The sequence below is a fragment of the Amia ocellicauda genome, chromosome 1, assembly GCF_036373705.1.
Source record: "Amia ocellicauda isolate fAmiCal2 chromosome 1, fAmiCal2.hap1, whole genome shotgun sequence".
NCBI lineage: Eukaryota > Metazoa > Chordata > Actinopteri > Amiiformes > Amiidae > Amia > Amia ocellicauda.
This window is the reverse complement of record NC_089850.1, coordinates 33,444,143-33,460,634: the sequence shown is the minus strand read 5'-3', so window position 1 is coordinate 33,460,634 and position 16,492 is coordinate 33,444,143. Positions and strand designations below refer to the sequence as shown.

Below are 16,492 nucleotides of genomic sequence, written 5' to 3'. Positions count from 1 at the left end.
TTTCTGATACACGGAGCAGGGTAAAAAGGCAATTAAAATCAAAGATCAAAAACCTCAAAAAAACCCACCTTAACAAAGTACATTTTTTCTCTGTAGTTTTAGAAAAAATACCAAAACTATACCTCAGAATCTTCCTGCTACATAGATATTGAAATAGAACAAGTTATTAAAAAAAGGGAGAGATACACATTTAAAACATGATGCAGGTGATTAAAATTGTCACAGCTATATTTAATTCAATATTCAGTTTGTTTGAATAATCATTTACACATAGCCACATGTCTGATTATAATACATTCATTGGAAGTCATTAGTACATCATATTTTACAGTGTTTCGACTAATGTACAGTTTTGGACACTGATGTACATTACCTAATATAGTGCAGTTCCACAAGAGTTTTAACATATATGATGTCAATTCTTTAATATGGCTTTATAAACTATTAATAGAGATATGTACATGGTCACAAAGCAGTAAAGATCCCATTAAATGTCAATTGGATATCCACTGCATTTTGATACTGGGAAAAGGACCCTCAGGATGTCTTATGCAGGTTCCTATATCAATGCACTATTCAGCACACAAACAATGCCAATATAACCCAAGACTTATTTACAGACATACCACACTCTCCTTGTACAGTTCATTCCTAAACTGTTGTGTTGTTTTTCAGGTTTACAAAATAAAATGCTCTAAAACAACAGGCTCTGCTATATTGTTCGCACACGGCTTTTGAACGTGGTTAACAACACTAATCTTTATACACATTACCACAGGCTTTTCAGATATGTGTAACATAATCATGGGCTCAGTCTTGGACGGTGTTAGCAGAGCTATTAATTTCATTCATCTTCTGAATTCAGAAAATAAAATCTAATCGTGTATTTACTTATTTATTTGGTATTTTATGTGCATAGCTAATTAACAAGTCACACAAACAATACACACACCATACCCAAACTGAGGAAATAAAGTCAACAGTTCTTTCAACAGTTGTATCATTTTGGAATATCACTTTCTTGCGGGAGAGTATACTGAACACGTAAATCACTTGCAAACTAAACCTGTGGACTGAATCTTCATGGGGTCCAAGAGCGAATATTCTGAACCTGCATTATTAACATCTGACCACACAAATGACATGGAAATGCTACAATGTATACAATATTTCTCAACCTGGTATTTTCCCCTCCAAAGTGCAAAAAATTAAAAATAAATACATATGGACTGACTCGGGCCTCAAGGCTTCAAGTTGTTTTTTTAATATAAGTTTGTTTTGTATATTTTAAATTTCCATTGAACTGATATTAGATTTTTTCCCACTAAGGCAAAAACATGTAAATGTGTCTCAATCAAATCATGCATTTTGACAACCTTACATTATGTGACACAAAATGCACAGATTATGCTGAAAAAAGTCCTAAACTTGATTAAACCGGTTAAGGAGTTACATCAGCCACTCAGTTTAAAAGTAGCTTTTTAAAATCTGCATTGAGTGCATTTGAATGTCTATTGTGTTGAATATTTCAGGAATTGATATTCCTTTTTTAACAATGCAATGATGAACTACTAGTTTTCCTAGCTGACAAAACCTGCAGTATTACAAATTAGTCCGTTCAGATGTAATCAGTAGAAATCGAAGATACAGTTATTGCATTCTGTACAACAGGCAATTTCATACATACAGACATAAAATGATACATTAAAGATGTTGTCCCATAAAGCAAACGCAATCTTTCCTTATAAAAAAAAAAAGAGGAATAATTGACTGTAGTCATTTATATATGAATCACATGAAAAGGTAGTAACTTAGATTCCCTGTTCTTTAGGATGAAAATGTAAGTGAAGAGGTAGTGATGTCCCAGTTCATGTCAAGGCATGATGTGACATAGATGGTAATTGCTCCCGGTGAAGAGGAAGTTTATTTTATTTATTTTTTATTTTTTAAAGGATGCTTTTCCCCTTCTAATCCAATGCCACACTCCTGAATAACTCAAAATGTAGATTAGGGAGTACAGAGGTATAGAGGAATGCTATCTTGGATCAAAAGTATGTTATCTTTATCCTACAGCCACGATCGTGTCAGGACATTTATCAATTCAACGCTATAAACTGCCGTGAGAGAAAGACCTTGTGTTTCTGAAGCTTTCATCAGACTCAGTCTAGCGCTGTAGCATCAGCACCTCGATGCGTTTTCTGGTGACAAATGTAACTGCTTTTAGACGCTCATATGAAAACATTTCTTTCTTCTTTCGATGTTATTTTGCTTTTAAGCCGAATGCAAGTGTTCTCGATTCACCTACACGCACTTCAACTGGCCAAGAATAAACAGCTGTTGAACGATGGGGAATAAGAATTACGCATTCAACACACACCAACAGAAGTTATTCATCTGCTGCTGTATTTGTCTTCTCTTACAAACCTGAATGCCATCAAGAGTAGGCTTCTGTATAGTACGTCAATGACTGACAAAAAAATATGCAACAAGGATATTTTAATGTATGACCAAAACAAGAATTCATACAAATTCTGTGAGTTCTCTGCGTTTAGAGATCTAATGATTCAGAACATTTCTCTACGACAAGCCTGACCGGCCATATCCGGTCTTGTTTATTTTCTTCTCCAAATGAGCATTGTCATGGGTACATAAAACGCACCCACCTCCGCGTTCACCGCTGTTTGTGTTGTTCATGTAAGGAATGTTGAGGAACGTCCGTTCAACATGCTATGTAAGAAGAACTCGTCAAGAATGTACAGACGCCTATATATATATATATATATATATATATATATTTTACACCTGAAAAAAAAAAAAAATACATACCACAGTGAAAAAAGTCAGATGTCTTTACCACTGATATCCTAATGAAAGTCATTGGTCCTTTTATAATGCTTAACATTATAAATGAATTAATGAAACACGTTTAAAAGTTACCCACAAGCAGTTGTTCTTCGTTGATCATGTCTTCTGATTTTTAGAAGAGAGATAAATGCTCCAGCTGGACTCCCGAGCTCCATCCGTGTGCTTCCTGCAATCCTACCTGCTAATCAATGTATTCTGCCTATCTGCGTCTCACTATGACAGACATGCCTTTATTTCTTCAACGTATTCCTGCGCTCATTCTGGAGAGGCAGGTGTGTGTGAGGGCCTACATATGATTACTTACTTGCGGGGTTTAAGGGACTAACATTTGAACTGCTCCTGATCTGTGAACTCTTCCATTTCTACGTCAGAGTCAAAGAGCGAGTGGCCGGTGTAGTCCGTGTCTGGCGTGTGGGAGCAGGAGAAGCTGTTTTCTGTCACTTCCTCTTCGAACGTTTCAGTCCGTGAATACAAGCCGTACTCGTGGAGCTGCGTCGGCGTCAGGCTTTCCTCACTGGTCTCGTCGTACATGAAGTCAAAATCGTCACACCACTCAGGCCAGAACTTTCTTCTTATTCTCTCACAGTACATGGCTAGGTTTATTAACTCACCTGCAGATGACAAGAGAGGTTAGCTATATCTCAAATGTGGATACCGATAAAGACAGAATAAAATGCTGTTTTGGTATTGAAACTGTTAAAGCTTTGGCAAAAAGACTAATCATAAGCTATCTGTACATCAGCATTCATGTTTTCCCTGTTTCTGTCTTTTGCTGGAGAAAAAACAACACAGAGCAGGAGCAGCATCTTGTGGAAAAGAGGTGGTTTTACACGTCTGATATTATGTGTAATTCCTCAATATCACCACAAGAGGTCATCTTTTTGGCTTGCGCTTTCACAATTACATAAATCTTGGAATGCCTCGTTTTAGTTTGTTTTCAATAGATGTGATATTGAATGATAATAAATAAACAAGGGAACTATATGACACCTAACAAAAGACAAATTAACGTAAGAATCTATCAAAACACTATTAGAATTTTAAAAAGAAAAGTAATGTAGCTAAGGCTAGACAAGGAAGTGTTCAAACTTTTTTGAAATACAGAATTGCCTTTGAGATTAAATGTAAAGCATATTCATTGCAATGGTCTCTGTCATGTTCCACTTAAATCAGCCATGTTTAAAAAGTCTTGACATTTTAATTGACTTTTTTTTTATTCCAAACTGAACTCAACACTTACAGCATAGCTTTGAAAGGGGCCAAGATAAGAAGTTGGTCACAAAGTGATTTTGAAGCCAAATATTTATATTTTTAATAGTGCAAATTGATGCTTGATACATTTATGTAAGGAGCTTATGTGAAGTGATGTGAAGAAGGTTTTTCAAATGACTTTGCCAACAACTTCTAATTAGGCCTCTTTGTGTCATACTACTAGGTCATATGAATGAGAGATTCTGAATATTATTCAAATTTCCAGTATCCCCTGCTGTCAGGTGTTAATAACATAGTCTACACATGTTAGATTGTGTGCTTGCAAATCAGTTTCTTCAAGAGAACAACAGGGAGGAGAAAGTATTTAACAGCCTTAAATACAGTACATAAGGCTTCAACAATGAGCTTTGGAGAGTTTTAAAATGCTATATGCTTCCCCTTGCACACTTTTACATCTCTATTTGTGTGATAACTCACAAGCTATTTCTCTGCAACAGAAAATAATAATTCAAATCATACAAAAGAGGGACAATAAGAACAAGTTACACACAATATGTATAACTAAATATGACAAGTAATGAGTGAAGTAACAGGACATTTGAGACAATATGAACTATCCATACTGTGAAAACGTATTTGAACAAACTGCTAAAATATGCAAAGATAACAATAGCAATTCAATAGGAATATACACTATGTATTACTAAATACACTATGCAGAGTAGAGCAGATAAAATTAATGTTACTTCTCACAATAGAATTAAAACTAAAATAGATGGTATATTTTGGGCCAGTGCACCCAATATAAGTTTATTTTATACATTCAAAAACACTGTTTGTGGTTAAACTAGGATTAGTTATTCTGGGATTATGTTTTAATCACAGTTGCATTGCCACACAACAATATAATCCAGTATTACTAAATCATGGATTAAGCATGCAGGTGTATCCTTGATAATTCCTTGCCAATGTAAAATCCAAATGGATGTATTCTTTCTGTTATTTTTCTTTAAGGAAATCATTACTCTAAGGCAGGGGTCTGCAACACTTGTGTGTGGAACATTACAACATTTTGAGGTGGTCCACGGAGAGCTACTTAAAAAATGTAAACTCACAGTTAATGTATTTTTAATTTTAATTCAAGAAAGAAAAAATATATATAATTTAAGCGTACACTTACATTGCAGGTCTAACGCGACCTCTGTTGCTGCTTTTTTGCTAATTTCTTTGAAGTTTCATATCTCATCAAGACAGTTAAGCTTCATACAGGCATTCAGACTTTCATTTAGATATTCGGTAATGTTTTAATCACTAAATTAAAACAAACAAACATCTAAAACACCTAACCGTGCGCTGTCAGTTGCATGAATAGTAGTAGTCATAATCAAAATCGGATTTGTTTTTTTAAATTCTTTTGCATCTGTCGATCACTGTGACACTCAAGAGCTATATCTGGTTCCTAAAAGCGAGCCCTATGTTGCTGACCCCTGCTCTAAGGCAATCCACCTGAGGTATGCTAGCACCCCAAAGATAAGTTTTCACTTAATCATGTTTGGTTACAGCTTAAAACATTATAGAGCACATAGTCTTGCTGTCAGTATTGAGAGGAAATGGGAACTGTACATTCTTCAATTATTAAGTGAGAATGGAGTGGTGTCTTGGAAAGAAAACATGATCAATATTTGATGTACAAATACGAGTGGTGAAGTAGTCATGATATGAACTGCTGAGCAGCATTACCCTTAATCAGTTGCTCAGGCCTTGTTCCAGGTAGTGTCCACATTGCTTGAGCTAGATGTCCAAACACTGTAGCATCTACTGATGAAAGTTTTGGTCCCATTATATATTTCTTATCACCTGTCGCAGAAAACAAATGGTATTGATTGAAGTTACCACAATAATGGAAATATTAAACATGAAATCAATATAATGTGTTGTAACCCACATCAAAACAATAATGGTAAAGTATTATTACTTCAAAAGGTTCTGTCTTGTGCACCATAATCGAAGAAACGTAAGCTTTCAAAGCATGCATCCTTCATCATACAGCATGGGCCAATATGGACTGTAAAAAAAACTATTCAAGAAGTATATCATGAGGAATTGACACGAGTTTAGATGACATGATTTTTGTTGTTTTCTATTTGCACTGACAAATGCATTTGACCAATAAAAACTAAAACAGTTCGGGATTCTTTGTTGTCTTTCATCTACACACTAATATTACTCACATGCCAGTATGTAATTACTAGTGATAACATTACACTCTCAGTTTCGGAATCATGGTACATTTAATTCTATAGTAGTCAATATTAACCAGAACATCTAATGTAGAATGGCCTTGTTTTCTTTGATTTTCAGGGGACATTTTATAATGATCCAGTAATTAATGTGTTCATTATTTAAAATGTTCTTAGGTTCATTTCAGATTTATTCTTGACTTTTTCACTTGTAACTAACAACCTAGCCAGAACAAAAAATCTCATATAGTGCAGTCTGGACAATTCTCATGCAAAATAACATCTTTCCCTCAACGAATAGAGATTACCAAAACTGGTCATTATTATTATTATTATTTTTATTTCTTGGCAGACGCCCTTATCCAGGTCATCAGACAGCTTGGACATTTCAAGACGTCTGCCAAAATTGGCAACCAAAAGAAAGAACTGCAAACATATTTGTGAAGGATATAAACATTACGTCATCTCGAAAACAAACAAAAAAACTAAAATTAAAACGGCCCACAATCGCAAACCAGATAGAAGCGTGGCGTTGACAGTGCGGTGCAGTGTGTGGTCACGTGCTGATCCCTGACTGACTGAATATTACTGCACCTAAAATAGTTGCTAGTGTTCGCATGTCCTTCTCCATGAGCGCATAGATCTCCTCCTTGGAGAAGCGGCCGATGCCGTGGCCGTACATCTCTCTCTTGACGATGCCTCGGGTCAGGTGGCTGAGGATCCACTTGAGGAGGTCGCTGAGAGGCCCGGTGACAGACAGCATCTTCTGGGTCTCCTGCAGATTGTCCACCCACTGACAATAAGCAATGGTCCTGCCGTGGAGAAGACACAAACACATGCCCTTTCAGATCACTCTTTTTGTCTGTAATCTCCACACTGTGAAAATACACAGTGCTATGCAATCTGTTTATGCTTCCATTTCATATATATTGAGGGTTAAAAGGCCTTACAATATACAATGTTTTACAATGATGAATGACAGGAAAAGACTTCAGTAAAGCAGAGTTTATTTCGCCTGTTTGTTGTGACCCTTTTCTTTTTCTAATATTGTCATTTTATATAGTTATTTGTCTGCAAACAATTACAGTACCTTCTGAGATACACAGATGAAATATTAAGTTATGTTTCTTTCTTATTCCTTTCATTAGGAGATCTCTTTTCAAATAACACAATTTCTACTCATTAAAAGTTGATATCACAAAAATGGATTTAGTCACTTGGAAACATTGATTTTCAGATAAGAGTCACAGGCCTGAGATGTTCTTAAAGGATTGATCACAGTTATTCTGTAGCATTATTCTTCAGGCTGAGGAGTCTGTCTTAAGACCCAAGTTCAGGATGAGGCACATTTCTTTCAGCTGATAGGAGCACTAAGAGGCATGTTTCAGGCCTTGTCCGTACTACAAAATCAAACTGCCTGAAGTAACCAATAAGAGTGTTTTTAAATGTGGTTTAAATACTGTATAACTGCATCTTGGGGGAAATAAATCCAACAGAACAACACAGCAATGATGGATAAATCCAGCAGAAGATTCTGAGATATTTGATGTATAAAAATAAATTAAATAAAAGTAGTACATTTTCCATAATTGTGGCCAAATGCTTTTACTAACAATAAATAATTTAGAGCTGTACCTCTGCTCCTTCTGTGATTGACTCCAGTTCAGTTTAAAAAGCTCTGTGCTATGGATTCTAACCTTATTAAGTATTTTAGTGCAATTTAAAAAACAACTAATGTGTTTCCACTCTTCTTCAGAACCCTGATTTTATAGATATAGATAAGGCAAATCTAATTCCCCAGAGCAGGATAATGATGCTTAATCAATGCAGTGTCAATGGGTAAACAGCTTGCAGGACATTTGCAGATTCAATACTTGTGCATAATAGTACAAAATAAATGGTAGCTTCTCTTAATCTTTAATGAACTTCTAGTAACAATAAAGAGCCACAGTCATAATACATCAACAGTAAATTAGGCATTATTTTTTCTACTATATGTGGTTTACCCATTAAGTTGCTTTTTTTATGAGACTTTTATGTGAATTGCAAATACACTGTATCCTGTCTTGGGTATTTCCACCTTTTGAATGAGTAGTGTGGATTGAGCCTCTAAATACAGTGGGCTCTTACATGTTGCAGACCCCAATCAGTCTGACTTACAGGGCCTCTTCATCGCCCATTTTGTTACTGCTATACAAACATCAAACAAACTAACTGCCTCATGCTAGCAAGGGATCCACCCACAATGGCAATGCTTGGTTATTCAGAGGTTTCTATTGAATTTATTGTTCTCAAAAGGTGTTATTTAAAAGTAAAAAGTAAAACAGAATAACAAAAACATCTGAGAATCATTGTGTTTAAGTACATTTAAAAATACAAAACAACTGTCATAATATCATATTTCATAAACCTTGTTTAAATTAGCATAACGATCACATTCTGTTTGATCAGTATCAATCATGTTCTCAGACTGTTCACTTGCAACATTACAATTTTACAACTTCTCACGTTTAAAGTTATTGTGCGATTTTGAGGCTAGCAGAATGAATATTAAAGATATGATAAAAATGTAAGACGCCATTTCTTTTTTATATTCTTCTGCAAGTTTCCAATATGCTTATTAAGTACATCCTTCAGTTATGATTCTTGGGTGTCACAAACCACTACATCCCACTCTAATTACAATCTTTATTGCACTCCCAACTATTAATAGCACTTAGAAAAGTCTGTAAATAAATAAAGTGACTGGACTTAGGCTATCATATTGCCTGAGCTACTGCATGAGCAGAAAGGCTTACAACTGCTTTTGCACGTTAATCTAATGATACTCCACTTGCACACAGGCATACTGGCTTTAAAAGAACGCAAGAGTGCAAGAACTATAATAGCAGCAGCAACAACAACAACAAAAACAATTATAAAAGGCATACAAAGATTCTCAATTATACTGAAGTCATTTCTGGAAGCAGTGCACACTTGTGTGTCAGATGGATCTCATAAATTAATGAAATAATGAATTAATCTGTAGTTTACAAGCTGTACAGATGGCATAAACTTCACAACACATAAGTATATGCTAATTAACACATAAAAAATATTATTTTATGAGTTTAAGTTAAATCTGTGAATATAAAAACTGTCCTGTTTATCCCTTTAACCAATGTGTCCATTTGTGTGGAGCTATAATGATCAGCTGATTGACTCCTTTCCCTAAGAAAAGTATTTTGGTGTAAATTGAGCAAGTCGTTGTTTTAGCATGTTGAATTAATCTTTTAATGCAGGTGTGAATATCAAAGGGAAAAGATTAAAATGTATTTAACTGAAGTCTAACAGTGTAATTCAGATATTCATTTGCTGCTCATATAAACGTCTTATTACCTAATCTCACCCCAGCATACAATCCAAGTAGCAGCAATTAAAAAAAAAAAAAACCTCCATAAAATTCTCACATTTTTGGACAGAGTTAGAATGAACATTTTGCACATTAAGCAAATTGTTAGATCCTTTCAACATTTTATTTAATTCACTTTCAAAAGAATACCTCTGAAGCATTACAATACAACTCGACTCCTAGTGCTTAGTATTCAGGGGAGCAGAGCAGGACATACCAGCTGCAGAATCTTTTCACAGGAATTCAGAAAAAGCAACTATTGATTTATAATGCTGCACTGCCTCCAGACACAGGCTGACCACATTCCCAGAGGTGCCAGATGTCTGCTTCACCTTTGGTTTTACTCACGGATGACACCAGAGAACTTCACTAAACACACAGATTTTCATTTTTACTTTACAGAATATGAGAACTACTACTGTAACTGGTTTCCTGGTTTCATTCCTGGTTTCATTCTTTATTAAACCTGTTGAACATCACACCAATCTTCCAAAACAATGTGCTAGCAATTTTCCCTTTTGAAAAAATGGTAAAGTCTGTGTGCTATAATGGCCATTAGTTATAATATCTAATCAAAGCTAATAACCAATAACTTATTCCCAGATGGAAATATCGGAGCGATAGCTTTTTGTATATAAAGTTATACCTGAGTTGAAAGGCAAATCTAATTTCTCAGTGTAGCCTAAATGTGCTTAGTAGTTGCAGCACAATACGTTGCAAATTTGAGGAAATGTATTCTCTCCCATTTTTATGACATTGTAAACCAAAATACAACTATGGAAGAACAAGACAATAAGCAAGGATTACAATTAAATGTAACACAGTCCCTGACCACCTTCTCGTGATTTCTCAAGACACATCTGTTCAAACTGTACCTGTAATACATCTGTTCAGTAATTTTGCACTTTATATAATAATGTTCCTTATGCTCTGGCTTAATACCTTTTTAGCTAACACACCTAAACTTAATACCTTAGTCCCTCTGGCACATACTTGGAACTTTATTTGTATTATGTCTGCATCTGTAACCTCATTGAACTAGGATGTATACTTTTTGTAAATGTGTATTGATTTTACTGCTGCACTTTTGTAATAATTAAATACAATTTTGTATTGATTGTATTACTGCACTTTTGTAATGCTTAAATTGATTATTGTGTAACCTGTAAGTCGCCCTGGATAAGGGCATCTGCCAATAAATTAATAATAATCTTTAAAATACAATACAAAGGTCACATGACTGAGCAACATTGAAAGTGATATATATATATTTTTTTTTTGATCAAAAATGAAATCTGCGACTTACCAATAAAAGTGCTCTTCAACCATTTTAGTCACAGCTCTAGATACTCCCTTTTCATGAGGGTTCAAGTTCTTATTTAAATTTACTCCCAGTTTATCCTCTAAGAAATCTATGATGAACTCAGTGCCTGAGACTTTCTCGTGGTTGTATTCAATCCAAGGCATCTTTCCTTGGGGAGAAAGTTTTCCATCAAAATAATTCTAAAAAACAGAAAGAGAGTAAGAAAGAAAGAAAAAGACAAAGAATGAATTGCAGAGGGTTATAAAGAATGATTTATATCTATTAATCCTTCAGGTTAAAACTAAAGGTAAACATGCCAGTGAGTGAGAAAGGCTTAATGCTTTAGCTGCTATACTTCATGCCTGCTGTCAAGATGAACAAAATCAAGGTTGAATTAACTCAATACCCAATTAACACAAACTTAACTTAGGTCCACAAGCAATTCAGGCGCTGTTTCAACTTGGAGTACATTTGTTTACAGATTGCCAAAAGGCACTGTACCTCCATTATGAAGACTTCTTTCAAGCTGTTCTAGTTTTTAGTCTCGTGGAGATTGCATTTCAAAACATAGAATTAAAGGTATTTGAGTTTCCAGTATTAATCCTTCAAAATGCTTCAAAATGCCCAAAGTGTTCTGAAGGTGCAGTTTAGCCTTTGCATGGTCAAGGAGAAGCTGTGATCACTGAGCCATAACAAATCTCAGCTTCTATAAAAAGACTGCACAAAACAGTAACCTCTCACTATCCCAACATATGCTGGTATAAAAAAAGAAAGAAACTAGAAAAGAAACAGAAGCAGTACCTGATAGGGTAAATCCACCATTCTAAGGTATGTTTCCATCTTTAAGCAAAATGGTGACAAACTAGGAACTCCATTCTTTGGCCTTGAGAATTGATGAAGAATAATTGCATCTTTTGAATCAACTTCTTGTTCCTTTCTGTAAAACATTGGTTCATTTTCAATTCAATCAATTCTTTCAGTAATGGCCAGGTCTTTAGAATATTACGATATTATATATTTCACCTTCAGTAATAACAATCACCTAGTTGTATCAAAGATATCTTTGTATGGATCATGCATCATACTGATCATGCTGACCACAAATTTAAAACAAACACACATTTACATCCAATAATTATCATAATGCGATATAAATTCAACTACTTCACCAACACACCTCTGTTACTCAACAGCTGTTTTTATTTTTAACAAAAGAGATCTAATATCAGTTTGATACTGTAAGGAGTCATTCTGGATTTAAAAGTTGCTAGTGGTTCATAGCCAATACAATATATAGTGTAAGACTATATGGAATGGAAGGAAACAATTTAAGAGAATGGTTTAAACTGTAGATTCTTGTTATTTAATGTGTTATTCTCTTTGTTTTAAAAATGTGTTTTGTGGTTCAATGTTGTTTCTCCTTAGATTAAATCATATATGATTATTTCAGGAAAAGCCTGTTCTGCAAGCACTTCTTTCAGATGATTGTTAGAAACCGTGGAGAGGAAGCAAACTGGTGTCTCACGAGCTCATTGCTGCAGCCGTATCCAGCCAAGCATGTGCAACACTGGTGTGCTTCCCCAGGTCATCCATGACCCAGCTTTCACAAGCCTATTACTTTATATTTATTTTTTAGTTGAAGAAGTAAAATGCTAGCAAAATCATGAACTTGTAGGTAGGGAAGTGAATAATGAATGCATGCTTTAGCTGACATTTATGAAATTACTTCAAAATGTGAAATCGATATTTGTTTGAAAAATTGGTAACTGGGGGCAAAGGAATGTTTTCTTCAGATTTATGTTTACATGTTATGTCCTGATATTTTTCCTTCAGTTTACTAATTAGAAAAAAAGGCTTTACCTTTTCCAAATAGACTGCAAATTATGAAAAACATCTATTTAAACATACATTTTTTTAAGTATATACAGTACTGCAGGGGTTCCCAAACTTTTTGACCCAGGGACCCCTTTACTGCCATGAATTTGGCAGGGTACCCCCACCTACCAAAGGTCGGAATTGAGGGAGGGGGGGTGCGGGGGTAGTTCTGACATGAAAAAAGAAAAAACAAGAGCAGGCTAGGCTGACTGGTTTCATTTCTTTTTTTAAAGATAATCCGCCATTACTTTCATTGCGGCCCACCACAGTTTGGGAAATGCTGCAATACTGTGCAAAGGTTTGAGGCAGGTGTGAAAAAACACTGTAAAGTAAGAATGCTTTCAAAAATAGACATGATAATAGATTATATTTATCAATTAACTAAATGCAAAGTGAGTGAACAGAAGAAAAATCTAAATCAAATCCATATTTGGTGTGACCACCCTTTGCCTTCAAAACAGCATCAATTCTTCTAGGTACACTTGCACACAGTCAGGGATTTTGTAGACATATAGTCAGGTGTCTGATTAAACAATTATACCAAACAGGTGCTAATGATCATCAAATAAATATGTAGGTTGAAACACAATCATTAACTGACAGTTTACTGTCAAAAGTCATACACCATGGCAAGACTGAGCACAGCAACAAGACACAAGGTAGTTTTTGAAGAAGTACAAAGAAACGGGCAACGTTGAAGACCGTAGATGCAGTGGTCGGCCAAGGAAACTTACTGCAGCAGATGAAAGACACATCATGCTGACTTCCCTTCACAATCGGAAGATGTCCAGCAGTGCCATCAGCTCAGAATTGGCAGAAAACAGTGGGACCCTGGTACACCCATCTACTGTCCGGAGAAGTCTGGTCAGAGGTGGCCTCCATGGAAGACTTGCGGCTAAAAAGCCATACCTCCGACATGGCAACAAGGCCAAGCGACTCAACTATGCATGAAAACACAGGAACTGGGGTGCAGAAAAATGGCAGCAGGTGCTCTGCACTGATGAGTCAAAATTTGAAATGTTTGGCTGTAGCAGAAGGCAGTTTGTTCGCCGAAGGGCTGGAGAGCAGTACACGAATGAGTGTCTGCAGGCAACAGTGAAGCATGGTGGAGGTTCCTTGCAAGTTTGGGGCTGCATTTCTGCAAATGGAGTTGGGGATTTGGTCAGAATGAATGGTCTCCTCAATGCTGAGAAGTACAGGCAGATACTTATCCATCATGCAATACCATCAGGGAGGCATCCGATTGGCCCCAAAATTTATTCTACAGCATGACAACGAACCCCAAACATACAGTGACAGTCATTAAGAACTATCTTCAGCGTAAAGAAGAACAAGGAGTCCTGGAAGTGATGGTATGGCCCCCACAGAGCCCTGATCTCAACATCATCAAGTCTGTCTGGGATTACATGAAGAGAAAGAAGCAACTGAGGCTGCCTAAATCCACAGAAGAAGTGTGGTTAGTTCTCCAAGATGTTTGGGCCAACCTACCTGCCGAGTTCCTTCAAAAACTGTGTGCAAGTGTACCTAGAAGAATTGATGCTGTTTTGAAGGCAAAGGGTGGTCACACCAAATATGGAAATCAAACTTGAAAACAATGGATCATAGTGCAGTTGTAGGATAGATTTGTGGTACAATTAATAAAATATACAATTTTAAAGAAATTGCATTGTTACAAAATAAAACAGATATTAAATACATTGAAGTATGCATGGATTTATATTTATGGTATAGTAGAACTGACACTACCTGTACTCGTCTTAGTTACATTTTATTTCTGTTCAGGTCCTGAGCAGATTCTATTCGACCACATTTATACTAGGCCTGAGCCAATCTATATGTTTTGAAACATCCTTTACTGTTTTAATTTACTAATAATAATTTATAAATTTTGTTTATAGTTACCAATTTTCTGGGAAGGACATTTTGCTGAAATAGTTCAATCTTGACATGGATGTTAGCAAAGGATAAAAGGTCATTCAGACCTGAATGCAGGATTAGGGACCTTAATGTCTTAAAATTGATATTTTTATGTTTTTAAACATACAAACATGAATTGTCAACAATCTAATAATATCTGTTCCCAGTTGGAGAGGTTTGTGATCTAGTGTCCTTGGTATTCATGTCAGGAAAAGGATTAGGATAGGAAACAGGCCTGTGTTGCAGGAAGTAGGTAGACTATGTTTTCCTGCAACACAGGGTATAATATAAAAGCTGAAGTATTCATGCTGATGGGAGACATGTTCTATTTTTAGTTCATAATATACATAATGTAGCATATGATTGTCAACCAAGCTTTAAGTACCCAAGCTCGCATTTGTATTGAGCTTCACAAGCACCCCAGATAGTCACTCCATCAGGAGGGCACAGTTTGCATAGTCATATCACCATGGACTCATATGAACTGTTGTTTTCCAAGCATTTTTCTGTTCCGGTGCAGCACACCCAACCCCTAAGTCCCATTCAAAGGGAATAAGAGCACCGATACAAATCAATGCACAAGTCATTCAATGCTAACATATAGGCTAAAAATACATTATGCAGACGCCCCCAGATTTGTCATTTTACCAATAACATGTAAGGTGGAGCAGATGCTTAGGTACGAGTGTGTGTTTATGTCTTTATATAAGCTACTGGCATCCTATGGGAGGTGGGGTGTGTGGTATGTCACCCTTCCTTGTGTTGTCCTACCTGATTGCCAGCAGCTCATGGAGAAGGTAGGCAGCAGCGGCGAGCAGGGCTCCCCCGGTCAAATACAGGGTTTTCTTCCACCAGGAATCTGACCCCAGCCCCGACATGATCCCGCTGTAGTCCTGCAGAGGGAAAGTGACGATGTACCCATAAAACGAGTAGTGATCATCGGAGCCACACAGTCCGAAGGAGAAGCTTTGATTCCTGCTCAGATCAACCACACAAGACCGGGACGAGGCGAAACCAACACCCCAGTACATGCTTTGTCAGATTCGCCACCTGCTTCCTCGGCACTAGGTTTTTTAGGCTTCATTAAGATGATTGCATGAGTCTTAATGGTCGAAGATGGGTAATTTCAGTTGCAAAATGCGAAAAGACAACATCTTGCTTGATCCTCGTCTCTGCAGCGGGGACAGCATCCTTGCGCAGCTGCTCCGGGCTTTTGTCTATGGCCGTGCACACGGTGATGTCATTGACTGTTACTGATTCTGTCCACACCACACGGAGAACAGTGGGCGCGCTCGTGTAGCGCAGATGTGCGCAGGCCTGCGCGGCTCCACCAATGGGATCGGTGGGATTCTGCAGATCTGCGCAAACTGCGGGAATCTGCGCTGCAGGAGCGGGACCACGCCCTCTGTCTAACCATCTGGGATGAAAACAACAGCTACACAAAAGGGAAACCCAGAGATAAAAAACAAACACACAGAAATATAGTAAATAAGCCGACCTTTCACACGACTTAATATAGTAAAGCAAAATACTATTTTTTTTTTGCAATTTCGCCTCAAACTGTGAATGGTATATCTATACTGTACCAAATACGTAGTGATGCGATAATATTATTACAATTAATATTATTCATGTATTTATCTTCAACATGATCATCCTAAGTCAAATGCAAAACAGCACAGCAAATTA

At 36.5% G+C, this 16,492-nt stretch overlaps 1 protein-coding gene across 1 annotated transcript; it reads right to left on the bottom strand.

Moving 5' to 3' along the window:
* Positions 1-210: 210 nt before the first annotated feature.
* Positions 211-16,091, bottom strand: faxcb (failed axon connections homolog, metaxin like GST domain containing b). Its single transcript, XM_066702550.1, has 6 exons — positions 15,575-16,091; positions 11,813-11,948; positions 11,015-11,211; positions 6,912-7,129; positions 5,818-5,934; positions 211-3,476 (listed from the first exon to the last, which is right to left on the bottom strand). The coding sequence occupies exons 1-6, from the start codon at positions 15,832-15,834 to the stop codon at positions 3,187-3,189; spliced, it is 1,218 nt and encodes a 405-aa protein (XP_066558647.1). The 5' UTR covers positions 15,835-16,091; the 3' UTR covers positions 211-3,186.
* Positions 16,092-16,492: the final 401 nt, after the last annotated feature.